At 29.3% G+C, this 27,144-nt stretch overlaps 2 protein-coding genes across 3 annotated transcripts; both read right to left on the bottom strand.

Annotated features, from left to right (window-relative positions):
• Window positions 1-2,729: 2,729 nt before the first annotated feature.
• LOC128396643 (uncharacterized) lies at window positions 2,730-5,710 on the bottom strand. 2 transcript variants are annotated; one of them, XM_053357271.1, is made up of 5 exons: window positions 4,939-5,710; window positions 4,223-4,355; window positions 4,078-4,133; window positions 3,778-3,832; window positions 2,730-3,588 (listed from the first exon to the last, which is right to left on the bottom strand). In XM_053357271.1, the coding sequence occupies exons 2-5, from the start codon at window positions 4,280-4,282 to the stop codon at window positions 3,016-3,018; spliced, it is 744 nt and encodes a 247-aa protein (XP_053213246.1). In that variant the 5' UTR covers window positions 4,283-4,355; window positions 4,939-5,710; the 3' UTR covers window positions 2,730-3,015. The 2 variants fall into 2 exon arrangements, with proteins under 2 accessions (XP_053213246.1, XP_053213239.1); XM_053357264.1 differs by having other exon boundaries at window positions 4,223-5,710.
• An 861-nt stretch (window positions 5,711-6,571) lies between these two features.
• Window positions 6,572-25,466, bottom strand: LOC128396610 (uncharacterized). The gene is made up of 2 exons (XM_053357223.1): window positions 23,769-25,466; window positions 6,572-8,848 (listed from the first exon to the last, which is right to left on the bottom strand). Exons 1-2 carry the CDS (start codon window positions 24,758-24,760, stop codon window positions 7,294-7,296), a joined length of 2,547 nt encoding a protein of 848 aa, XP_053213198.1. The 5' UTR covers window positions 24,761-25,466; the 3' UTR covers window positions 6,572-7,293.
• Between the last annotated feature and the right edge of the window lie 1,678 nt (window positions 25,467-27,144).

Here is a 27,144-nt window from a genome sequence, read left to right as displayed (position 1 = left end):
GAAACTTTTACCAATGAACTTTTCACTTTTGTTCAAATGGAAATCAGATTTTTAACCTTCCCTTTGATATATTACATTGATAGTTCATTGGCTTAAATTATCAGGATGATTATCATGGTGATGAAGATGATTATCATCATGTAAAGTGTGTTTAACTATCATGGTTAAGGTTGAACAGAGACAGTGATTGAATCAATAAGGATGACGAGATGAAGATAAAGATTTAGTATGTAAGTGTAATCAGGAAGGCGATGATGATGATGATGATGATAATTGTAGAAATGAAGATGAAGATGAAGATGAAGATGATGATACATATAATCAGTGTTTGTATATGTTTGAATACGAATCTATGTGATGTGAGAAAAATAAATTATCAGTTGAGATGAGCAAAAAAAAGTTCAATTTGAATCAACACTTATCATTGTTGAGGGAAAAAATATTTTAATCAATAACCGATATTACAATGAATCTCATTGATTACAATTTAAAATTTACGTTGAAATGTGTAATCAAGTGTTCATTAACTGTTGAGGTGAAAATTGATCGTTATCATTATCCAACAATCAGTTAATTAATTACTATTAGTAGTCTTTGATTTTGATTTAAGTAACGAATGTCTCTCATGTGATGATTTTGAGTTTCTCCATGAAAATGGTTAATTAATCATCGCAATTAATCATATCAACATTGTTCAGGTAAATTAGCGTGTGAGTTTAATTATAAATTCAGTCTACAAAAGTCAATTGTTTGTATGTGTGTTACTTTAATTGTGACTATTTTTTAATTACAATTTAGGTACCAAGGTACAAGTTTGGGTTGTGTAAACTGAATCAGAACTAAATTTTCATGGATTCTCATGAATCTCTGACAAATTGAATTACAATTTATCTCAGAATGAACAGTTTTAAATTGTTTCATTCTAATTCACAATTAACTCTTTCTTTTTTTCCATCCTATTTACCCTTAGGCTATTTAACAAGTTAAACAGACAATTAATCAACTCTGGGAATTGAAAGTTTGATTTATGTCAAAATTTAAATAATCACTTTGAACAATTCAAATCACTAAATTAAAAAAAAAAAGTTTTCAACATTAACATTGAATTAGAAACTGTTGTTACCCTGTTTCTTTAATTAATTTAACTGTTATTATTAAATTGTTACGATTAAAATTTGTAATTTGTGATGTATAAGTTAATTAGAAGGTTAAATTGATAGATCAACAATCAGGTTAATCGTTAGATTTGATTTAGTTTTCTGTGATTAACATTGATGATGATTAAATCCAATGATTGATTGATGAGTTATTTTCTTGATTGTTAAAGATTATCAACTAATCATTAGCAAAGTTAATTACTGACAATTTACTAAAGGAAACCCTATTATTATCATCACCTTTTTTTTAATTGATGTTAACGATGATGATGATTAGTTTAATTGCTTCAATCCTTTTACTGTCCAATTGCCTTAAAGTTAAATTAAAAAAAAAAGTTAATCACTTTAGATGGTAATAATAATTATGATTGGTAAATCATTTACATTTAACTTGACTCTTAATTGTATTCAATTAATATGATCAGGTTGATTATAACCACTCATCTGAATGATTTAACTTCAATTTAAATTGTCAACTAAGACTTTTTTTCCCAAACCATTTGATTGTTGATTATATTCATTGGTTAGGATTAGTTTAAATTGTCTGGTAGTTTTTTTTCATATTCATGATTAAATTGATCGGGTTCATTGATTCAACACTTTCTTTCAGTCAAATGATCAACTAACTCTAGTTGATAATATAAATATTGAAAAAACTCACGATTATTAGTTAATAAGTTCATTGAACAGTTTAAATTGCGAAGAAAAAAACTTCTAAATGATTAGAAATTAAGAAGAAAATTAAAAAATCTTTTTTCATTAAAATCGTAATTCTGTCGATGGAAGCGCCATCTCTTGGAGAGAAAGTTTTCTAATTCTTTCAAATGGAAAAGTTAATTATCGTTGATTAATTAATATAACAATCAGATGAAGATTTGGTTTGATATTGGTTTTCTTTTATATTCTTTAAGGATTCTCTCAGGTTCTATTCGAGAAATCATCATTATCACCATGAGATAGTCGATGATGATGATAATTGAGAGATTAAAGTAAATATGTTAATCCGAATGATGAAACAATCAAAATGAGGAGAAATTAAAATTTCCAATCTAAATTAAACACCCAATAATCTAATTAGATCCAATGAATGTGATGATCTAGAAAATGATTATGATGATGATAATGATGATAAACAGGAAATAGTCACACCAGTGGGTCAAGAATTACCCAATTTTTGCCCCATTGATTTTTCAGTGTAAAAGTCAATCAATTTGAATGTTGTTTCCTAAATTGAGTTAATTTTTTTGGGTCAAATTTATCGGTTGATTGTTATAACTATTATCAGATTAAATTTGGTAAATAATCAACCAATTAAATGAGATTGAAGATGATGTGGTTTATTATGATTAGAAAAATATTATCATTAACCTAACATAACAATTAACTAACGGTGAAACAATTTGATTAAACTTAATCATGTAACCCTAACCCAATAAATTAAACCTAATAAATTTATCTAGGTTGATTTAATTGTTTGCAAATCAACAATTATGTAAATTTTTCAATCACAATTTAATGAAATTTATTTTCCCCTTCACATTTTAATTTAAATTGTTTATTTGTATAAAATGATTTTTTGTTTATATTTTCACTTTAATTGTTTTTCTTATATATATATTAATATAATTAAAAGAATTACAATTAAATTTGATTAATTTTGATTAATTTTGATGAGGCAGCAATGATAATTACAGGCAATACAAATTAATTGTAAGGAAGTTTAAATAATTGTGATAATATTAACAGTTTCTTGCTTTAATTGTGTTGATTAAATTGTTTCCCAAAAATTGAGATCTAATTTGCTGATTGTTGATTTGATTAAATTGATTTAGTTTCTCATACAATTGGCAAGTATGATTTAATTTAATCCAGTTTCTTTTAATGCTTTTGCAGTTAAATCTTCAATATCTTGAATTAGTGAATCAGTTTCATCGGTGAAAATTAAATTATCTTGATAATCATCCCACTCTAAATCATTACCATTGATTAAACCATCACTATTAACTTCATGGTCCCAGCAATTAACTAAATGGTCACTTGATTGTTGTTCATCTTGACCAACAACAACACCAACATTGTTGATAACTTTTTTATGTTCTGGATTAATTGTTGATCCGGATGAAACAATTGTCACATTATTATTATCAGAATTATATTTTCCATCGTAATTAGAACGACAATTAACTTTATCATCTTCTTTTCTTCTCTGTCTTCTAATTCCCATCATCATCATCATCATAACACTTTTAGAATTAACTGATTTAATTAAATCACTTCCACCTAATGTTGATGACGATGATGAACTTGAGGTTATCCTTTCATTGATATTTAATAGTATTGGATCAAGAAGAGGTGATTCCCCTCGTCGTCCATCATAATTGTTACAATTAACCATCAATTTACCATCAAATTTATCAGAATAGACTGGTAACTGTAAGAAGAAAAAATAATTTCAACAATTAGTTAATCATTTGTTGGATAAAATGTTTGATTTTTTCGCCAAAAATCTCATAGAGTTGAGACAGAATTCTGGTTACCAAGGTAACCTTTAGCATTCTACCTGGAAAGTGAATATATTTCGAGTTGTCAACTAAATTGATTGTTGGATTATCTTAATTACCTTGAAATCATCCAATTTAACATTATGAGAATCAAATCTTACAACGGTTGATATACTGTAACAATAAAACGAGAAAAACAAAACAGTAATTAAAGTTAATCATCAAATTGAATCAGTTGATTAAACAAAAGAAAAGGTGAAAATCAATTGTTATTATTAATACACCTTATTATCAATCAATAAATTAAGAGAGAGAGAGAGAGAGTGAGAGAAATACAATCTGTAAGGTTAATTGTTGTCAATTAGTTATTTAATTGATCACATTGATTGACGTAAATTAACAATTAACTTTATATTTACCTTGGCGGTTGCTGTTGTTGATTAAGTCGAGGTTGAAGTTTCAATGTTGTTGGTTCCTTGATGAAAATTTGATTGGAAAAATGAATCAATTAGATTGAATTTTTTATTCATTTGATTGAACAAAATTTCAGGTAATTAAACTTACCTGAAGGTCACACTCGTACATGAAATTTTCAAACTCAAGGGTTGAACTTTGTCTGGTCATGACACTTGACCTGATTGTTGATGATGACCAAGGCTGTTTAAGGTAAAGGCAATTACAACAGGAACATGAATATCTACCAAAACAAGTTCCCATGTTGATTAAATGACAACAATTAAAGGGATTTAATTAGAAATCATTTTGATTATAAAAACAAACTGATTTCAATTACAAGGATTAGTAAAAACAAAAACAAACAAGAAAGAGATTAAGATTACTAATATTAATCTTTTGAATCTTATGTAAAATAAAAGATATCACATTAATTAGAAAGATTCATTGATTAATAATCAATTGATTTAATTTTCATCACAATTAATTTGCAAAAAGAGATCACAATTAAATCATTTCTGATTGATACGCAGAAACAAATAAATAAATTATCATTAAAAATATCAAAGGCTTGGGAGTGAAAGATTATTAATCTTTACGAACAGGGAATCACAATTTAATCCGATTAATTAATTGTCTTCCAATCACATTTTCACAAATTTAACTTTCCAATTATCTTTATTAGCATTTCATAGGAATAATTATAATTCAATTAGAGTTGATTAGAGCTAATTGTTGATCTAATTTGGGGATTTTGTCTTTTTGTTTCTTTTGATGTTGTTGTTTTGTTTTTCTCATTGATTCTTGTATTTGATACTTTGATATACCTTATTGTGGGTTAATTGTGGGCGGAGGTTGAAACATGATAATAGAGACAAACTGAGACTGAATATTGAGTCTGTGTAAAAGACATGATGATGATCATGATGAAGATGAAATAATCTCAATGAAAATAATATAAGACTGAAAAAGATAATCAAATATTTCATTACATCTTCTTTGTAGATGAATTTTGTTTGAACCTGATAGTTATAATCATCTCTCCCTCTTGTTAATAAATTTTTCATCCTCACAATGATTAATAACAATCATGTCAAGGAAATATAATTAACTTAATCATTAGCAGAAAATCATTTCCAAGCTCAATTCAATCAAACAATTTGCTTTCCGCCAGTAAATGTGGTGACATCTATTATCGAATTAGTGAAATAAAGTTCGATATAAAACTAAATTGTTTCAATAGATTATTCTGTCGATTCTGATACAACGATATTCACGATAATAAAAAGCCCATTCGAGTTTTTATGAAATCTAAATTGTTAAGAAAATTATTTCGAGTTTGGTTTTTAATTATCTCGCCATAGAAAATGATGAATAATTGAAACTGAATCACAACAGAATCAGCACTTGGACATTTACGTTGTAAAATTTATCCCGAGTTACAAATGAAATTGAAAATTTTATCAACTTTTCTTGCCTTTGAATTCAATCAAGATGAACAATTAATCCGATCGCCAATTGCTAAGATATTAAAGGTTGTTTACTTTTCTAATCCAATTGCAAATCATAGTTATCATAATCTCTGAAATAACAAAGGATATTTAGAGGATGAGGAAGATGAAGGAGATGAGGAGATGAGAGAGATTATTAGGACAAGGGATAAATTGTCAAGGGATGTGAAGTGAACGCGTGTTAATCTTGTTATCATCTAGACAGAAAAGTTAACATCATCAATTGAGGATGATAATAAATTATTATCATCCCGTTATCTTCCCAGGGATGATGAAAATTAAAGTAACCACTTGAGAGAGTTACTGCCTTTTTATAATTATAGAGATGATGAGAAGGGAAAATGAAGATAAAGGCAGAGGATGAAAATGTATAAAGAGCAAAGAATATTAACTTTTCTCTATCATCTTCAAAATGGGTGATGATGATGATGATGATAAGGAGGAAGATGAAGATAAGGGATGATTTCCCTTAAGGTTCACATAGGAATAGGATACCACTGGTTGAACCTCCACCGGTGGGTTTCAGAAACTTATCCTCTGTAAACAGTAAACGAGATGAAGGTTAATGTTTATGGATTATGATGATTGTTGTTGATTAATTTCAATTTGTTTATTTTGCTTTTTTTTGTACAAAAAAAAATGGTTGCATCATTGCAATTAGTTAATTGTCAATCAATAAGGTCAAATAATATCGTTATATTTATATCACTATTACTTACATAGAGCAAAAAGTTTGCATTTAAAAACTAGGATCCGTTTAGTTACCTAGAGATTGATAAAAATGGTTCAATTGTTGTTACAATTAGTAATTATTACTGTTGGAATCAGTTTTGTTAAATTAATTAAATCATTGGTGGTGATGATTATCATCATTATGTGTATCATTTTTATCTTGTAGAAAAACAATCAACCGGAAAACCGGACTAGGGTCATTTTTGATGTGTGATGATGATGATGATGATTAACTGGAAACACACCAGGAAAACATTGCCACTCGGATACCGAGTAATGAGCAAATAATTAATTGATGATTATGAATTGATTAAGTTGATGATGATTATGATGGTTGCAAATTTAGATTATCCTGAGTAGTTTGATTATCAATTTAATTTTCAGTGACAAGAGATTCGGATCAACTTTAGTTTGAATAAGTATTTATCTGACTATTGATATGTGATGATTTGATTATTAATCAGAAATAATCATTAATTGTATCACTTCTTGGCTACTAAATTTTTAATTGTTGTTGTCAATTCTAATTGTGTTCATGATGTGGTTAAATCGTTGTCATTGATTATTTGTATATAATGAAAATCCATTGAAATCGTATTGGTTTATTGACGTATTAAAGAAAAGGCCACCAAGTAGGAATATAAGAAAGATGATAATCAAAGATGATGATGATGATAATTAAGATGATTAAGTAATCCAGTTTACTTTGGGAGTCAATGCAACATGAAAATGTCCTAAATTAGTTGGTTGCATTATCGGTTAGATCGTGTGGTCAACTGGTCAATCACGCATCCATACAATACAATTTATCAAATTGTAATTGAACAAATATTGATAAACAAGGAGAAAATAAATTAATTCAATATATCAGATTAATCAGATTAATTGTGATTCGCATTTTTTATACAAATTATGATTAGAAATGTTTTCCTTTCGTTATCATGTATTGGGTAAGAAAAAGTTTGCTGAAGGTGGACGAATATGTTGATGGTCAAGATCATCATCATTGTCGTCATAATTATCATCTAAATCATCAGGTCCACAATTAGGGATTGCATAAAGATCATCAGTAATTAAAACCTTTCGATTATTTTTAAGTAATTGATGATCTTTTGATCTTGAATCTTTTAGTATCACTTTCCGATAACCAGATCCTGGAGTTGGTGTTGATGCTGTTGAATTATTTGAATTATTGGTAATTGTTGATCGATTTGATGTTGACAAAGGTGAATGATTATGATAATTGTTGATATGTTCAGTGTTACTATTGTGTAATTGGTGATAAATTGGGTAACGTTGAGAAAGTGAAGGCGAATTGACAATATTTCCAGAGGAACCATTAATTGTTACCGTTAAGGGAAGTCCATAATAGTTGCTCGATTGTTGTTGTTGATTAAGATGATGATAATTATTTTGATCACAGGCTCTATGCTCAAGATACTGTTGAGGTTGTTGTTGTTGTTGATGATGATAATTAGGATGATGATAAGTATTGATTAAATTGGTTGTTGCATAGGGTTCAATAGATGGAGCCATTGGCTCAATTATTGTTGCTTTTGATGTGGTTGCAGGAGATGATATTGATTTTGTATTGTTGATTAAATTATTCTGGTTCACAATATTACCTGGTACAGTAGTTGATGATGATGATGTAGATGTAGATGTTGCTGTTGTTGTTAATGAATCTTTTTTCCCAAAGGTAACAAGGGAAGAGTAGCCTTCTACTTCAGCATAATAACCTTCCTCAATTGAAGGATAACTTTCAAGATTAGTTGAAGTGTTGGTGGTTAAATGGTCATGATAATGATGAAGGGAAGGATTAAATGGTTTAATCTCACCACCACCGAAACCACCCTTACGATAACCTCCTTTAGTATTATCACAATCTCTAAATAATGAACCTGCAATACGAACTGATGATGAATTAGATGGTGGAGGTGTTGGTGATGAATGATGAAGGTAAGATGATCCTTTCCTCAATTCTGATGAGATGAATGATTTAGATGCACTACCATTTCCTCCGCCACTTGCATTTCCACCCATTAAAAGTCCCGTTGTAGTTCCGGGTGAGTTTATGGCCGCTGATGTTGTTGTCTCCAAAAGCCATGAATTTTTACTTGAACAAGTATTATTTAAATGTCGAGCCTTTTCAAGTTCATCAGCTTTTGACAATTGAACCGTAATATAAGCACCAACCGCTTTTTTCCAGCCCAAATGTTGACGGGCAAAGACAATCATTATAATTGAACAAAGGATGAACATTAACAGAATCGCTCCCACAATAAAATAAGGTTCTTTAGCAATGGAATGATAAAGAGCGGGTTCAACTCCTCCACCACCACCACCACCAGTAGCAGAAAAACCATTAGCAATAGTTAAAGTCGCAGCGGCAACGGCTGAGGCAACATGATTTCCAGCCTCACACAGGTAAACACCTTCATCTTCAAGAGTAACATTAACTAAACGTAAAGTTTTATCAGGTTTAATTGTTGATCTGTAATGAGAGAGAGAGAGAGAGAAATTCCCAAAAACAATGATTAGATTTAATGATTAGTTAGAGATGAGGGAGAGGAAGAAAGAAAAGAACAGAAAATGATAGAGAGAAATTCAATTCAGCATAAATCACAAGGAACTTTCTTTGTTCTTTCCTAATACATAATAATGATACTTTTCTTTTCTTCTCTTCCAAACATCATCATCTTTCATGCTTCTTTTGTCTTACTTTCCTTTCTATAAAAATTTCTCTCACTCTCTTCTACCTTTAACCTTTTTCTCTCCATCCTCATCTTTTCCTCCTCATCTTTATTGTATCTCCATCTTGATTCATATGCTTTTGTTTGTTTATTACGTTTAATTATATTTGGATAAAAATATTTTCCATTTGGAATAACAATTGACAATCAGTGTAAATCAATTCAACCAAAGTAATTGAACATTTAAACATCTTACAATTATGCTCATCTCAGGAATTGTTGAAAATGTCAACTATTGGTGGTGGTGGAAATCACTAGAAATCACATTCATCGGATATTCATTAACCTAATCAACTAAATTATCTCCATGTGATTATTATTAATACATTATCATCATCATAATCATCTTCTCTCCTTCATTGTCATCATGTTTATATTTTGACAAATTTTATTAATGTGACAATAATTTTCTGCTTTGAGCTTAAACTTTGGTTAAACCAGAAAAGTCAAATAATCAATACGATTACTTTTGATTGATGTTGAATTAAATTTGATAAGAGATACAAATCAATTTTACAAAATCACCTTCTATTACATAAATTGTGGTTACTTTTAGTGATTTAAATTAATTTAATAATATTTGTTTCTTTGTAACCTTAGCTAATCATATACATTTGAAATAAATTGTCTCACTTGGTTGATAATCAACTTGATTAACCTTAAATTACCCAAATAATTAAGGATAACACAAAGATATCTGCAACTAAATCTTAATCATATTGAAACAATTTAAATATATTTCGATACATAAAGTAAACTAGACGATGTAATAGTTGATCAAATACTATCGGCGTTCCAAATTACAATAGATCCTATCAACTACAATACACAATTCAAATTGTTGGAAAGTCATCATCATCAAAATGATACAATAATTAAAATCCCTAATGAAAAATGATTCTATTGTCTTACTTTCCTTTCTAATACAAAAACTTTTCTCTTCTCTTTAAACCTTTTTCTCTCCATCCTCATCTTTCCGCCTTCTTCTCCTCCTCATCTTCCCTCCACATCTTCAACTGAAAATCGCAAACAGCTTTCAACTTAAGCTTCTTTGATAAAGTCTATCAATTGTATTTCCATTTATATTTCTCTCTGTATATATTTTATCATTTGATTGTTTGTTCAAATAAACTTAACGTGTCGTTTTTATGACTTTAACGGCCTAAAAACCTAAGCCCATTCACCACTTCCACTAACCCAACACATACATTGGCAATATGATGATCTGCTTTCACTCCCTCTCCCTTTTCTTTGGTAACGAATTGTAATAATCATCATAATCAATACAACCATTGTATTTTTATTATTCTTATGATTATTGTGTGTGCATGTAGTTTGTTATATTAACAACTTTTGCCTTTAGATTTTGTGAGGCTTAAACACAGACCCATAAGAGAGGAGGAAAAAAACTCAACCTTAATCATTAATATTGAGGCAACAAGAGAATCCCATTTAGCTTAAATATTCAACGCTCCGTTAAAGGCCATTTTTGCGTGTTTTTTTCTCTCTAAAAGTAAATATAAAATAAACATAATCACCAAACAGACGAGACTTTAATCTTTTTCTTTCTCTTTTTTAGAACTTTTACTTTTTTTCTTCTCTTTCTTTCTTTTTAGAATTTGTTTCTTTGCCCGAACCCCTCTCACATTATGCTCTCCTTTTCTGTATCTACGTGTTATTTTGCAAGTAATATTTTGACGCTGTAATTAATTTCTGGTGCAAATGATGCATACAAATGATGCACAAAAAAAATTGTTGGCCCTTGGATTTTACTTTGCATACCAGAGTTAATACATCTTCATCATCGAAGAGAGAGAGAGAGAGAGAGAGAGAGAGAGAGAGAGAGAGAGAGAGAGAGAGAGAGAGAGAGTCACAATCAGTCACAATGTAAACGGTGTATGTAAAGTAGACAAACACAAAATGATAGACACACGACAATCAACAGTCAACGTAAAAAATGGCGACAGATTTTGCTGTTGGATAGATGATTATGAAGATGATGATGGAGAGAGAGAGAGAGAGGATGAAGATGATGGAGATTTGAGCAGATGGGAGGTGAGTTATTAGCTTTAGATATAAGTATGAAACAAGACACTCATATGATCCTCTATGTGCGTTCAAATTAACTTCTTAACATTAAATTGCAACGCTTAGTATTCATCAAGTATTATTATCATCATAATCAATATTATCATCATTACCATGCTTATTATGATATGATATATTGTCTTATAATATTGTCACATTAGTGACCTTTGGTCAGTTTATACTAACGGTCATTGTTACAAACACATACACAAGGACAAACAATAAAGGTCATTGATTTGTTAATGATAACAATCAGTTTCTTAAGGTAACTTTATCACTTTTACTTATAAACAAATTATCATTTGCTGATAATCAAAAACAATCAAATAACAAAGTAAACAATTTCAACTAATCAAACCAATTAACCAATAAATTGATAATTACAGACCAATAAATCAAAATCAATATCTTCTATCGATAAACATGATAAATTGATATACAAACAGGATATTAATCAATGAAAACTAGATTGAATTTTCAAACAGCTGATTGTCAATGGTGATGAAAATTATCATCATTAACTTTATCATCATCATCATGTTCATATTTTGAAAATAGTTTTGTAAAAAGTTGCAAAGGTAATTGTATATCATTACAATTGTCAATGAAGCAAATGCTTTAATAATACAACCTAATATTATCATCTTCCTCATCTGATCATCATCATCATTTATCTTCATCATGTGTCTTTATCTTAAATCATTTCTATTAACTAGTAGGTATCTTTTTGTAATTGACTAGAAGATTATACGTTTCAAAGGATAATCTCCTTGTCAAGTATTGATATTAAGCGATTGCTTTAATCATCAATGAATGTGTAAGACGATTAATGTTATCAGGATTGAATCATCATCATGACTTGTGATTTAAAATGGAAACTAAAATTAACTTAATCATGATAATAATTCACGAGTTAAAAGTTATACACAGAATTTACAAAATGTATTGATTGTCAAAATTGTTTGCCAATTTACAATCAAGATAATTGCTCGATTTGCACAATTAACAAATTAAGAAGGTGAAACCTTATTGATCCACTTGAAACAATTAACTAACAATCAGAGTGATTAGTTATAAATATTAAATCACTTTCGTTTCAATTGGTTATTGTAAATCATCAAGATTTACGAGAATTAGTAAATTATTTTCAATCATGATTATAATTAATTTACTTTGCTAACTAATAATAATACAAACAATTATTTAAAACCATATGAGAATTAAATTATTATTGATTGATTTGGATTGCAATTAGTTTCCAATTGCAATCAAGATGATTATGATTGGCAAAGTTTTTTTTTGTTGAGTTAGTTTAGTTTACGCTTCAATAATAATTTCAATTAAAAACCGCAATATAAATTGTTAATTAACAGTAAAAATAAGTTGATCATCGTTAATTTAAATTAGTAATTTAATCACTCATCAATTAGTTTGCTGGGAAAGATAATGTTTTAAAAAGTTCATGATAATAATAACAATATATTGAGGTCAAAATATCATCTGAAACTGAGCTTTGCCTAAATATATTCAGATAATAATAATAATTATCATGTTGAAAATGTATCATGAAATTTGATATTTTAACATGAATAAAAAAAATCATCTTCATCATCATTATAACGATGAGGGAGTAAAAATTTATCATAAGTGATAATGATGAATTAATTAGCAAAATTGTTACTTATATTTAACATTTCAAGTTCAAGGATGTATGAAGATGATGAGAGATTATCAAAAGGGATTATGAAGCAGGAGATTAATATATTTTCTGTAAACAATAAGATGATGAAAAGAATCAGAGAGAGAGAGAGAGAGAGATGATGATGATGATGATGACAAAATAATTCTCATCAAGAGGAAAATGCTTAGGATATTGGGAGTTAACTGATGAGTTAGATACTTAAATTGTTAATCTTGTTATGAGTTCTTTGTTTTGAAAATTATATTCAATCTTAAATATCATCATAACTATAATCAAATAATAGTTGAAATTATCTTCCTTCAAGACGAATGAGTCTAAAGATGACAGGAAGAGGAATAAGAATGATACTTTTAGGTGATTTTAACTTTTCATGGGTTAAAAGGTATATATACAATATATATTTTCACTCTTACAAGATGATGAAGATGAAGATGAATCTAAATATAGACCAGGAAGATGATGGTGATACGCATATGTGACAATTTGAAATAATACTTCCGGTTAGATATGATTACAGACTCGAGAACTGGTTAAAAAGTATCAACAATTTGGATTGCAAGCAAAAGTATAGATAATGATGATAATAATAATTTGAGAGATGATGATGATGAGAAATGACAATTTTCAACTTTCTTTTCTTATCTACCGTTAATTATAAAACAATAATCATTACTATCGATAAATAAATATACTAATTATCTTCAAGAATCACTCAAATAGATGATGATAATCTCATTTCAAACTTATTCCAATGAGATTTTATCATCAACATCAATGATAATCTTCATCATCATCATCATCAATAACTCTCAAAATGTTCAAGCTTCAATTGAAATGATTGTGAAGCGATTTTTTTAACAGAACCGGAGCTTAGTTGTAAATTTAAATTTCTATCTTAATTAGTAATCAAGTTACCAGTAAACAAAACAAATGTATATCATTAAAAATGAATATATTAGGTAACCACTAAAGTTTTTTCCCTTTTTTGATTGTTAATGTTTGCAGATTGATAATTAGAAAATTAGACTTTTGTTGATTATGAAATTAAGTCTATTTTAAAGCTTAAGTTCTAAGCTTTCGAATGATACTAATTTTATCAATTTGAAAAAAATAAAAAAATTATCATTGAAAATTTAAGAATAGGCCATTTCTCTGGTTTTTGGCGCTTCACTCGCCAGGTCACTTTTTTAGGCTTCGGAATGACCTGAAAATTTTTTTGATAAAATAAAATTATTATTTAATTATTGAACTTATTTGATTCGAAATTTGGTGAATTTTGATAATCAAATAGAGGAGAAATCGCCATTTAAAATCAAATTAACACCAATTTTCGCCAATGCTACGCAATGGTAAAATTTACCTGTTTTTATGATAAAAGGTAGAAAATAGTTCTCTATGGGGATTTAATGTTAAATCATTTTTTGTTCAGGTAATAATTTCTCCTCTATTTGATTATCAAAATTCACCAAATTTCGAATCAAATAAGTTCAATAATTAAATAATAATTTTATTTTATCAAAAAAATTTTCAGGTCATTCCGAAGCCTAAAAGTGACTAGTGAAGCCAAAACCAGAGAAATGGCCTATTCTTAAATTTTCAATGATAATTTTTTTATTTTTTTCAAATTGATAAAATTAGTATCATTCGAAAGCTTAGAACTTAAGCTTTAAAATAGACTTAATTTCATAATCAACAAAAGTCTAATTTTCTAATTATCAATCTGCAAACATTAACAATCAAAAAAGGGAAAAAACTTTAGTGGTTACCTAATATATATATTAATATTCAGTCTCGTAATCATCATGGTAATGATTGGAAAGTGAATATATATTCAATAATCCGTAGAGATGATCATCTTTCTCATCCTCCTCATCTTTAACTGTCAACTTGTTTGTCTTCAAATTGTCACGCATCCATTTTAACTAATCTCATTCATACGATTTAATCATTTAGTAGGTATCTCATTGATAATCAGATAGTTTATAATGATAATATGCTAATGAGGAGCAACATTTATTAATCAAATCAGCTGATCGAAATCAAGTGAAAATCAACAACAACAAAAAACTGATGATGAGAAAAAAGTGTCTATCAAAAAGCCTACACATTCAATGCTCCATCTGATGATCATGTTTACCTGTTGTCTATCTGAAAAATTATTTCTCTCTCTCATCTACCTGTTCTGATTAATTTTTGGGTGTTACATGAGATTTGCAACGCCCTGGTATTTTTTTCTTGTAATAATGATGATGATTGCAGGTTACCACCACCAATCAATTCAACCGGTCAGACTACATGAACACAGGTAAGAAAAAAAAGTTGATCATGTATTTTTTGACCGATTTTTTTTTCTCTCCTCTCATTCCAACTATACCTGTAAAAATATCTAAGGTATTAGATGTAATATTTGCTACTACAACAATTACAGAGGTAAACACATAGTAAAAAAAACAGTTTCTATCAATTGAATTGATTGAACATTGAACAGAGAAAAAAAAACTTGGTAACCTTCAAAATCTGCTGACAGAAAGTTGTTGTTGATCATCATCATCATCTCTATCATTATCAACAGGAATCAATGATTGCAAAGGGAGAGGAAGCAAAAAGAATGATGAGAGAGAGAGAGAGAGAGAGAAAGGAAATAGAATCATCTTTTTATCCACCTCACCTTAGAAATAAGATGATAGAGAAAAAAAAGAAAACTTATCATTACTCTGAATTCATTTTCGATCCATTTTCAAATTGATGAAGTTAAATCATCTTCTTGATTATTGTGCTACTGTTAATGTAAAGATAACATAAAAATGTGTTAATTTTAATCGTAAACCATAATCATTAAATTGACGATAATAAGAACAACTAATGATGATATTAACACATGAAATCCTTTTGACACTATTTCAGAGTTTATATTAAATGAGTAATTAAGATGAATAGGAAAAGTTGGTGAGGATAATCAGGGAGGATTAGTTATCACTCTCATCAGTGTCTATGTGTGTTTCAGGAAGATGATAAAGATTAAGATGATGAACATAAAAATAGTGAGTTAATATTACCACACTCAGAAAGTGACCATGATTGATTTTGTCACCCAGTGAATGAGTGTATATATAGAGAGGGAGAGAGAGAGGAGATGGCGATAAGAAAGAAGAAGATGAAAAAGGGGAGAGAAAGATAAGAAGATGAAGAGACAAGGAAATGACATGAAAATATTTTTCTTCATAGAAGATAAGTAATAAAGAAGTGTGTTGAAAGAATTCAAAGACATTGAAGGAACATCATCTTCTCATCTTAATCTTTTCTCTTTCTTGATCATCAGTATTATCATCATCTTCACATAAACTACATTTTGATGGTGATGAGGATGCTAAGAAGAAAAATTTATCACTACAACTAACTACTGATGTTGCACCAGTTTGAAACTTTATATTATACAAAATACATTCAACATAATATGTGACAGTTTTATGATCTTTAAGGTGCAAACTTTTTTTTGCCGCATCTTGTAAATGATGATCATCATCATTATCAGAAGTAGTAAGATGATCAACATTTATTATAAAGTAATGAAATAATAGAGAGATGGAGAGCAAACATGAGTATATAATAGATGATGATAACCTGAGGGAAGATGAGATAGAGAGAGAATAAAGGAAACACGATACTAGGTTTGGGTGGAGACACACGCAAGTAGAAATTGAATATATAACTTCAAGTGCAAATTCTGATGATGATGAGCAAGAAAAAAAAAGAAAACCACCTTTGAACTGATAGTAAGCAGAAAAGGAATACATAAATTCAAGGCTACTCATCTTCATCTCAATTAAGGCGATACAAAAAACACCAACCCAATTGCAAGTTCACAGTTTGTCTCGCAACAAACTGATATTTGGTGTTTGTTGTTGTTTGTCAGCTTAAATGTTGTGGTTTACACTGAATTAAAAGGTCTCATCATTTTATCTTTTTCTTTGCTTCATCTTTTTATCATCTTCATCTCCATTTCTCTCTCTATCGTTCTCTGTCTTTTTCTCTTTTTCGCCTTTTCAATCTTCTTCATCATCTCTATCTCTCTCTCTCTTTTTCTAAGCGTGAAATAAGGAAACGCTCATGGTCTCTAAGAGTAGCTGACAGGCAAACCAATTAATTTAAATGGCTAACCAACAACATCCTCCTTCACTTTGCCTTGTAAATTGAAGCAAAAGATGAACATAAGAAGCTAATTTATCATAAAGCTAAAAGCCAACGTCAAAGCTACATAATATTACATGGAGATGAGATTAAGGGAGAAACAAGAAACAAGATGATGATGATGAAGAAAGTAACTCTCTTTTCCTCTCTCATTCTCTCTTTTTTTATCAATCACATGAAGACATTAGTCCGGAAATTCAATTGCAATTCTGACTGAATAGACTAAATCTTTCACTTTAGTGATCACTCTCTATCTTTCTCTTTTCTCAACCATAGTAATCAAATTAATCATAATAACAGTAAGCAATAAAAATGATATTATATTAATAAAAAAAATTGATAAATAACAATGGCTAATAATGATAATAAAGTAGATTAAAAATATCAAACAATGTTAATGTTTTGTTAGATAATGAAAAGTTTTTCTGGGTTAACGAAATCACGTAAAAACTGTTGTGTGTTGTTGACTTGATTGTTGTGATTATGATTGACAACAATCATGTATACACACACATTTAGTGGCATAATGTGTGAGTGAGAGAGAGACAGAGAGAGAGAGAGAGAGAGAGAGAGTTAGTGAGTCTAGTTGTTAAATTAATACAACAAAGTGGTAAACCTTAGTTAGAGAGCGGAAAAAGCGTGAATAAAGGCAACAATTAGTACACAAAATGAGAGGAGGAAACAGGGAGGAGGGAGGGAGGATGTACATGAAAGATGGAGAAGAAGAAAAGGAGAAGAGAGAGAGAGAGAGAGAGAGAGAGAGAGAGAAAGAATAGGGAGAGAAACGAAGGAGATGAAGATGAAAAGATACAGAAGCAAAGATACATTAAGTATACAGAGAGAAAGAGATGAAGATGAAAAGGTAAACATAAAAGGAGGAGTGGAAGATGAAGTTAAGTGAAGCAATCTAAGGAGAGGTCAATGGAAAATGACCAAGTATAAAGGGAAGGGGAGGAGAGTGAGTATTTAGCAAAACAGATCGACAGAAACCAGAGAATCTTAAATGGTCAAGGTAATCATGTTGACCACAAAGATATGACTTTTTCTTACAAGAAACAGGCTTCGATTTTTTTCCTATTCGTTTACAATGTGACCTCTCTGTTTATATCAACAATTTCAAGACAGTTTAATGTGTTGGTGTAAAAAAAAAATGCTGTTGATATGGTTAATTAATAGGCAACTTTTTTTACACTTAAAATGTAAATTCAAATATTTCAGCGTTTAAAAGACAAACAGAATTGAAGATGATGTTGATAATGTGAAAGATAAACAGCTCGGTGCTAATTAACCATCAAATTTACAATCACTAGCGACAATTAATTTCAACATTAAAATCAACAACAAAGCGAAAGCTAAATGATGCTAATCATTTGTATGAATCTAATTGTTGGAAAAATATTTGTCTATCATTAAGATTGTTATTATTATTATACTTTAATTATCATTTTGTTGTTTGATTAAAATTCATCATCATTATGATTGTAGTTGTAATTTTGTGTATTTTTTTTAATACCCTGAAAGTTTGGGTGACTAACACAGGAAATGAGGATCAGTAAAAGGATGTAGTAAATGATTAAGTGTATAAGCATCACAATTATTGATTTCTGTGTATGATTAGTGTTAGTTAAGTGATTAAATTTAGTTAATTTTGTTTTTCTTCAACTGATATTCAAGGATAAGTCTCAAAGAGGGAGAAACAAGTGATTTCTGTTGATGATGAAGAGATTTTTTTTTTACTTTTTTGATTATTTAAGTTTTTCGGTTATTATTTTGATTGATATTATTACATGTTAATCTCATAGGGATAATGATTAGGAACTGCTATTTGTTTAATTGATCATGTACATTATTAGTATTATATCATTTGTATGATACTAATGATGGTGGTGATTAAGATCTTAATTGATAAGAGAGGAAAGAGAGAGAGAGAGAGAATAGGGAGAGAAACGAAGGAGATGAAGATGAAAGATACAGAAGCAAAGATACATTAAGTATACAGAGAGAAAGAGATGAAGATGAAAAGGTAAACATAAAAGGAGGTGGAAGATGAAGTTAAGTGAAGCAATCTAAGGAGAGGTCAATGGAAAATGACCAAGTATAAAGGGAAGGGGAGGAGAGTGAGTATTTAGCAAAACAGATCGACAGAAACCAGAGAATCTTAAATGGTCAAGGTAATCATGTTGACCACAAAGATATGACTTTTTCTTACAAGAAACAGGCTTCGATTTTTTTCCTATTCGTTTACAATGTGACCTCTCTGTTTATATCAACAATTTCAAGACAGTTTAATGTGTTGGTGTAAAAAAAAAATGCTGTTGATATGGTTAATTAATAGGCAACTTTTTTTACACTTAAAATGTAAATTCAAATATTTCAGCGTTTAAAAGACAAACAGAATTGAAGATGATGTTGATAATGTGAAAGATAAACAGCTCGGTGCTAATTAACCATCAAATTTACAATCACTAGCGACAATTAATTTCAACATTAAAATCAACAACAAAGCGAAAGCTAAATGATGCTAATCATTTGTATGAATCTAATTGTTGGAAAAATATTTGTCTATCATTAAGATTGTTATTATTATTATACTTTAATTATCATTTTGTTGTTTGATTAAAATTCATCATCATTATGATTGTAGTTGTAATTTTGTGTATTTTTTTTAATACCCTGAAAGTTTGGGTGACTAACACAGGAAATGAGGATCAGTAAAAGGATGTAGTAAATGATTAAGTGTATAAGCATCACAATTATTGATTTCTGGTGTATGATTAGTGTTAGTTAAGTGATTAAATTTAGTTAATTTTGTTTTTCTTCAACTGATATTCAAGGATAAGTCTCAAAGAGGGAGAAACAAGTGATTTCTGTTGATGATGAAGAGATTTTTTTTTTACTTTTTTGATTATTTAAGTTTTTCGGTTATTATTTTGATTGATATTATTACATGTTAATCTCATAGGGATAATGATTAGGAACTGCTATTTGTTTAATTGATCATGTACATTATTAGTATTATATCATTTGTATGATACTAATGATGGTGGTGATTAAGATCTTAATTGATAAGAGAGGAAAGAGAGAGAGAGAGGGAGAGGAAGAGAGATTAAGATTAGTATTAGATTTGATTAAGTGATTGAAACTTTTTTAAATTGTTCATATGATTTTGTAATTTCAAGGTGTTTTAATTTGTTCACTGTTCAATTTCATGGTTATATTGTTTTACGATTTAAACGTTGATAAGTTATCTCACAATTTTCGTTGGGTAACTTGAGATTTAATCACCTTAAAGCATAGCCCTAGGAAATGAATATATATTTCATGTAATTGGTAATGGACAGTCATCAAGAGGAAATTAAAGATGATCATCATCATCTTATTTTCATTATCATGATGATCCAGATGATGATCATGATTTACACCAACCAGAAGCAGAACTAAATTGAACAAGACAGGTAATCATTAAGCAGAGAGAGAGAGAGAGAGAGAGAGAGAGATTGTGATTCTGATGATGGTGATGATTTTGATTAGATAAAAGTTTTTCTCGTTTTCTCATATAATAAATTGAGTGAAATTTGTGTCCGTTATAATTTGATTTAATCGTTTGATTAAATACCATTTGATCATCATCATCATTTTAATCAATCACTGGTGATGCTAATTAACTTGAATGTTCAAAATGATACCAAATGAATATATATGTGTATAAATACAACACTTTTCTCAATATGAATAAGGAAAAGATGAGGATGAAATAGGAAGATTATGGAGGATGAGAAGATGGATAACATTGATATCTTAACAGAAAAGACAAACAATCTTATTCATCAACTAATTCTGTTTATGGTGAAAAAGAAGAGAGAAGCAATTAAAAGATTTAACTTAATCATCATCTTAATTTCAAGCTTAACTTAAACTCATTCATTTCAAACTGATTGAAATTATAAGATAAAAACTAATTTTAACTTTTACAAACTCGATAATACAATTTAAAGTGTCTAAGACAAGCTTTGTTTTCATGCTACTAAATATTACTCAATGTTGATTATCATCATAATAATCAACAAACAACAACAACAACATCATGTTTTCCCACACAATCATGATGATTCAAACCAATTGATTCAACCGATTCAATTGATATCATCTTCATCATTATCAGAGTAGTTGATTATATAAAATTTATCTATTACATTTCAAATTGATTATAAACTTTTTAAATTGTCAATTAAAACATAAACAGACAAAAAATTAAACATCATCATTAATTGTAACCAAATCATAATTAATAATTATATTAACATTATATCTGTTAGGATACACTTAATTTGATGGTAGGATGAATTTTGAAAATTGTATTATTAGTTGATTAGTTAGTTGATTGGTATATTATAAGAGTAGTTAACAAAAAATGTAACATTGATTAATTACATTTAATGGTTGAGATGATCAACAGCAACAGTTAAAATTAAACATCAATACTACAAGTACCGGAAACGACACAGAATCATCAACAATTAACATAATAATCAAGGTAAAAATTATATTGTTACAATCGGATTAAAGAGAGGACATAACATAATTTGGGAAGAGAGGAAATCGAGGAGGCAAATAATGATTGTTAATTGTTTTGAATCAAATGGGTATATCATTAAGATTAACCTATTGAAAGATGATGATAAGATGAGGATGAGGATGATGAGAGAGAGAGAGAGAGGAAGATAAATAAAAAGATATCAACCCATAATTATTACAATGAGATATTCACAATCAGGTCTATGTAATCTGTGATTATTGTACCATGAAGATGAAGTTTTTTTTTACTTTCGTTGTCATATTTTATATTAATGTAATCATTTTTGACCGAAGGCTAGTAAATTAACCATCCAGAAATTAACTAACTAACAACACAATTTATTCATTCATTCACTATTAATTTGTTAAAGTCATGCAATTATTATACATCAACAAAGGGAGATACATTTACAACCCAATACACTTTATCATCCTCATTATTGTTCATTATCATCTAACTTTTCCTATGAATCTTGATTGTGTTAAATTTTAACCATTTGGTTTCAATGAAAAACTGGTTAATTGTGAGTATATGTTTTAGATCTGGTGGTTAATCCTTTCGAGAGTTAATTCATTAATTTTCATAGTTAACTTTGTGTAACCAAAGTAATTTGAAAAGGTTGACTGCTAATTGTGAACATTTTTCATTTCAACAACAACAAAATCAGCAACAATTGAATGAATATCAAGAGGAAAAGGTAAAAGGATGAAATTCATCATCATCATTGAACAACAACAATTTCTTAATGATTAGAAAGGTGATTTTAATGAGAAACTGATTTGGTAAAGAAAACGAGAAAGAGTTGCTTTTAATTGCAATGGGTAAGGCAATTAATTTAATTGATAAGAAGAGGAAAAATTGATCATCTAATTTGATTGAAGACCTTTCAATTGGAAAGGGATGGATAACAATGATATCTGTCAAATTTAGTGGATTCATCATTGTTGCTCTTGTTTTCTGTTGTTTATCTTCATGTTATTATTGTTGTGAATCAATGTTGTGCTCATAATGATTATCAAATTAATATATATTAGTGAAAAGGTGAGGAAGCTCAGGTTTGGGAGTTAGTTGTATCTCTCAATTGTTGTGTCACTGTGATGCTTAATTGAGCATGAAAATTTAAAAATGGTCCCTTTGACAATGGTTAATATCATTATATATACACCCTGCAGGCATGATGGGGATAGAGTGAGTGGTAAACAAGGATTGTCATCAACAAGGTGTATTCTGGTTGGTGAAATGATTGATTTATCAGAACAAGATTCAATTCGTAATGAAATTTTTACATTCTATTACGTAGGAGTATAAGAAGAACTTTTTTTTTCTTCTTCTTTTTCTTCTTTTATCATTGTTTCTATTATGTTGTATTATATTCTGTAAATATATTAGGTCTATCCACGAGTCTGGCTCACGCACACTCTTCTTTATCTTCCTTATCATCATCCTCATCTTCTAGTAGGAAAATGACTTTGTTATTCCTACTATTGGATAATATTCTCATTCTCTCTCCCTTTTACTTTGAACATATCGATTTAACTTAATGATGATCATCATCATTTGCTTGGAGAAAATAAATAATGAACAATTTGACAGGGTAAAAAAAAAGACTAACATTGAAAAACGAGAAGCATTAATGTAACAATCAATGTAATACTTTGAACAATTTACAAACATCAGCAAACTATCAAATTTTCATATTAATTAATCAACTAATTATACTTTCAATTCTCAGTGAAAGAGGTAACAACAACAACAACAATAATATAAAAAATGATAAAGGAAAAGTAAGAGAGTGATTAGTAATTAGTATCACATCTTGATGGCTGAAATAAGCTATATGCTAATCATCATCATCCTTGTTAATATGATGATGATAACTGATGGTTGATGTTGCTGCTGTCGTTGGATTAGACAGCGGAGGGATTAGAAGAGGTAAATGGTTGTTTATGTACCGGAAAATTATTTCAGTTTTAAACGGAATTCATGATGAGCAACACACGAAGATGAAAAATGAATGAAAAGTTAAGGTAAAAAAAAAGGTTCAATTGAGAGGAGGAGGAGAAGATGAGAAAATTTTGGTTGTAATAATGATAATAATTAGTAATACCTTGTACTGGACAGTTTGCCATCTTTTTTGGTCCATGTTATTTGGGGGACAGGGTCACCATCGACCTTGCATTCAAATTCAATGGTGCTCAGTTCAGGGGTGGTTATGTTGTTGGGTATTTTGATGAAATATGGTTTAACTAGGACAACAAGGGAGGCAGGAGCTGATTCTCGGCTTCCAACTGAGTTTGTTGCTTCACAAACATAGATTCCTCTATCTGTTGGATGGATATCATTTATTTTAAGGCTACCTGAGGTGGTCAATTGGAATCGAGGTGAGGCCATTAGGGTCATCATTGGTTCTCCATCTTTTTTCCAGGTAACACTGGGTTCGGGTGAACCTCTGGGTGGACTACAGTCAAGGGTAACTGAATCACCCGCAATCACGGTATCACTTTTGGGTATTAGGCGAAAATCATCTCGTAAATAACCAACATTTACAGTTGCATTTCGACTGTAAACTTTACCAATTTGATTACGAGCAATACAATAATAGATTCCAGTGTCAGAGTCTTTACCCTCTCCTGAGACAACTTTATAAAAGAAAAGTCCATCTCCACTGATAAATATTCGAGGTCGCCCGGGTCGAACTTTCTCTCCATCTTTGTACCATTCGATTGTTGGTTTGGGTTGTCCATCTGCTTTACAATATAACATAGCGGGTTCATTATTCTTAACCACAATATCCGATGGATGTTCAATTATTCGAGGAGGTTCAAGAGGTTTGCTTGCTTGCATTTCATTAACAATGGATGAAGAGGAAGAGGAAGATGTTGGTGAAGAAGAAGAAGAAGATGGTAAAGGGAAAGAAGAAGCATCATAAGAAGACGATGATAATTGTATAGAAGATAATGAAGATGAAGGTATTAATGGACTAGAAGGTGATCTTGCACTTCTACGAGATGATTTGTCAACCGAAACCGATTGACAAATTGTCACAAAGAGAATCACATAGTAAAAAATTAATAGAAAATGAACAATATGAGTCCACATAATAAATGTAATCAAAAGTCACATATAGATTTGGAAAAGCAGAGAATTTGTAGAAATGATCTTGATAAACAAATAGAAACGGTCAAGATTTTGATTACTCTTTGTTTGGTTTTCCTTATTCAATGTATAGACAATTGAGAATAGAAATTGACAAATTGTTGGAAAGCAGAAGAAAATTATTGTCACATTAATAAAATTTGTCAAAATATAAACATGATGACAATGAAGGAGAGAAGATGATTATGGTGATGATAATGTATATTAATAATAATCACATGGAGATAATTTAGTTGATTAGGTTAATGAATATCCGATGAATGTGATTTCTAGTGATTTCCACCACCACCAATAGTTGACATTTTCAACAATTCCTGAGATGAGCATAATTGTAAGATGTTTAAATGTTCAATTACTTTGGTTGAATTGATTTACACTGATTGTCAATTGTTATTCCAAATGGAAAATATTTTTATCCAAATATAATTAAACGTAATAAACAAACAAAAGTATATGAATCAAGATGGAGATACAACAAAGATGAGCAGAAGAAGATGGAAAAGAAGAAGCAAAAGAGACTCACAGAGAGAAAGAAATCAAAAGCTGGAGGGAAGCTGATGATCGTTTATTGAACAACAAAAAGATGAAGATAAAAAGATGAGGATGAAAAAAGGAAAGAAAAGAGAGAGAGAGAGAGAAAGATGAAGATGAAGATGAAAAGAGAAGAGAAAACAAAACTGAAAAGAGAAAAAAAGAGAAGCGCCAAGTTAATTTTCTATCCACCAGGTGGCTCTCTGTTCGCGCGTAGAAAAAGAAAAAGTGTCGCCATCTTTCCGAACAATTAACAACTAAAAAGAGAAATAATTTGATTCATTCAACTTGAAAGAAAACTTTGCGATTGAAAGTTAATTAACAACGAGAGAAAGAATATTTTCAATTAATTAGAAGGTTAATTTTTCACTTTATTCCTTTGTAATTTATTAAAAGAAAAAAAGAGAATAAGGTAAAAGGTTAAGAGAAATGAAAAGAGAGAAAAATGAACAGTTGAAATTGAAGAAAAGTTTTTTTTCGATTAATAAATTGACCTAAAGAAGAAAGAAATTAGGTCAATATGAGATCGATTTTAAATGTGTCTTCGTAATGTGTTTGTACTTGATAAATTTAATCTTAAAAAGTGATTACCATTAACGAGAGACAAATGTTAACCATAGGAGGAATTATATTGTTAACTGTTATGATTTAGATCCATCATCGTTTTTGGGTGGAGTTGATGAGAAGATGATTCCAATGAAGGTGAAGAAATTAAAGGGTGGGTCACCTAATATATCGAATTATTATCATCTCTTGATTATCATCATCATCATCATCTCAGAAAGAAAGACAAAAAATGCGAAGAAAAAAAGTTCTTATAATTTTCTCTCTCTTTTCTCTTTCTTTGTCTTCCTCATCATCATCTTTCATATTTTCCATCTATTATCTTCCCTCTATGACCAAACAAGAGTCTCACCCTTTCCCACTCTCCCACCACCACAATCAGAATCAGAATCAGAATCAGAATTCAGGAGATAATCAAAAAAAAAAACGAAAAGAAAAAAAAATTTTCTATCAACTAAATTATTTCCACTTCTAATTCAGTTAAATGTAGTTAACAGTTTATATTTATTATCAAACAATTAATATTCACCATTAACAACAACATCATCATCATCATCATGTAATTATAACAGTTAATTGTTGTGATTTGTTTCCTTTGGTTTGTTAATTGTTACAAATAAACAAAACAAAGTTACCAGAGGAAATTTTTACCTCTCCCATCACAATTAAGGTTAAATTGTTAACATTCATCATCATAGTGTTCATCTAATATGGTTAACAAGAAATTATCACAATCAATCAAAGAGATTAACAATTTAAATCGTAAGTAATTAAGTTTACAATTAATAAAATGTCAATTGAAAAGTAAAACAAAACAAATGATTGGATGTGAACGGAAAATTAATTCAATTACAATTAAACAGTTGGAACAATTTTCCCCCCTTCCAATTGATTGATTCATTTTTCTTTATCATAATCTGTTTGATTAACAATTAACTTCGTACAACATTTAATCATCTTGTTAATCGTTTAAACGATTGCGATTAAATTGTTTACCTTTTCCATTTATTATTCAATTTTGATTTTGTTTTTCCATTAACCAAATCAATTGATTTCCAATTAATTGTTAATTTCTCTTTTTCTCATCATAATTTTCCTTAATTGTGAATAATTTGACTTTCATTTTTCTCACCAATTAATTAATTATCACAACGAAAGTAAAACTTTTTCGTCATTAATAATAAACAAATGAAGAAACGAAAAAAAAAGGGTTGACCCAAAAATGCGCAGAA

The sequence above is a fragment of the Panonychus citri genome, unplaced genomic scaffold (assembly GCF_014898815.1).
Source record: "Panonychus citri isolate SS breed McGregor unplaced genomic scaffold, ASM1489881v1 Contig00001, whole genome shotgun sequence".
Classification (NCBI taxonomy): Eukaryota; Metazoa; Arthropoda; class Arachnida; order Trombidiformes; family Tetranychidae; genus Panonychus; species Panonychus citri.
This window is presented reverse-complemented; position numbering and strand designations above follow the sequence as displayed.

Bases quoted from the DNA above. Each gene is read 5' to 3' on its own strand.
- LOC128396610 (XM_053357223.1), bottom strand. From the start codon at position 24,760: ATGTGGACTCATATTGTTCATTTTCTATTAATTTTTTACTATGTGATT. The intron at 8,849-23,768 runs GTATTACTAATT...CTCTCATTACAG, and splicing joins GGCAAACTGTCCAGTACAAG to ATCAACAATTAAACCTGATA.
- LOC128396643 (XM_053357264.1), bottom strand. From the start codon at position 4,375: ATGGGAACTTGTTTTGGTAGATATTCATGTTCCTGTTGTAATTGCCTT. The intron at 4,134-4,222 runs GTAAGTTTAATT...ATTTTCATCAAG, and splicing joins TGTACGAGTGTGACCTTCAG to GAACCAACAACATTGAAACT. The intron at 3,589-3,777 runs GTAATTAAGATA...TTCTTCTTACAG, and splicing joins TTAAATTGGATGATTTCAAG to TTACCAGTCTATTCTGATAA.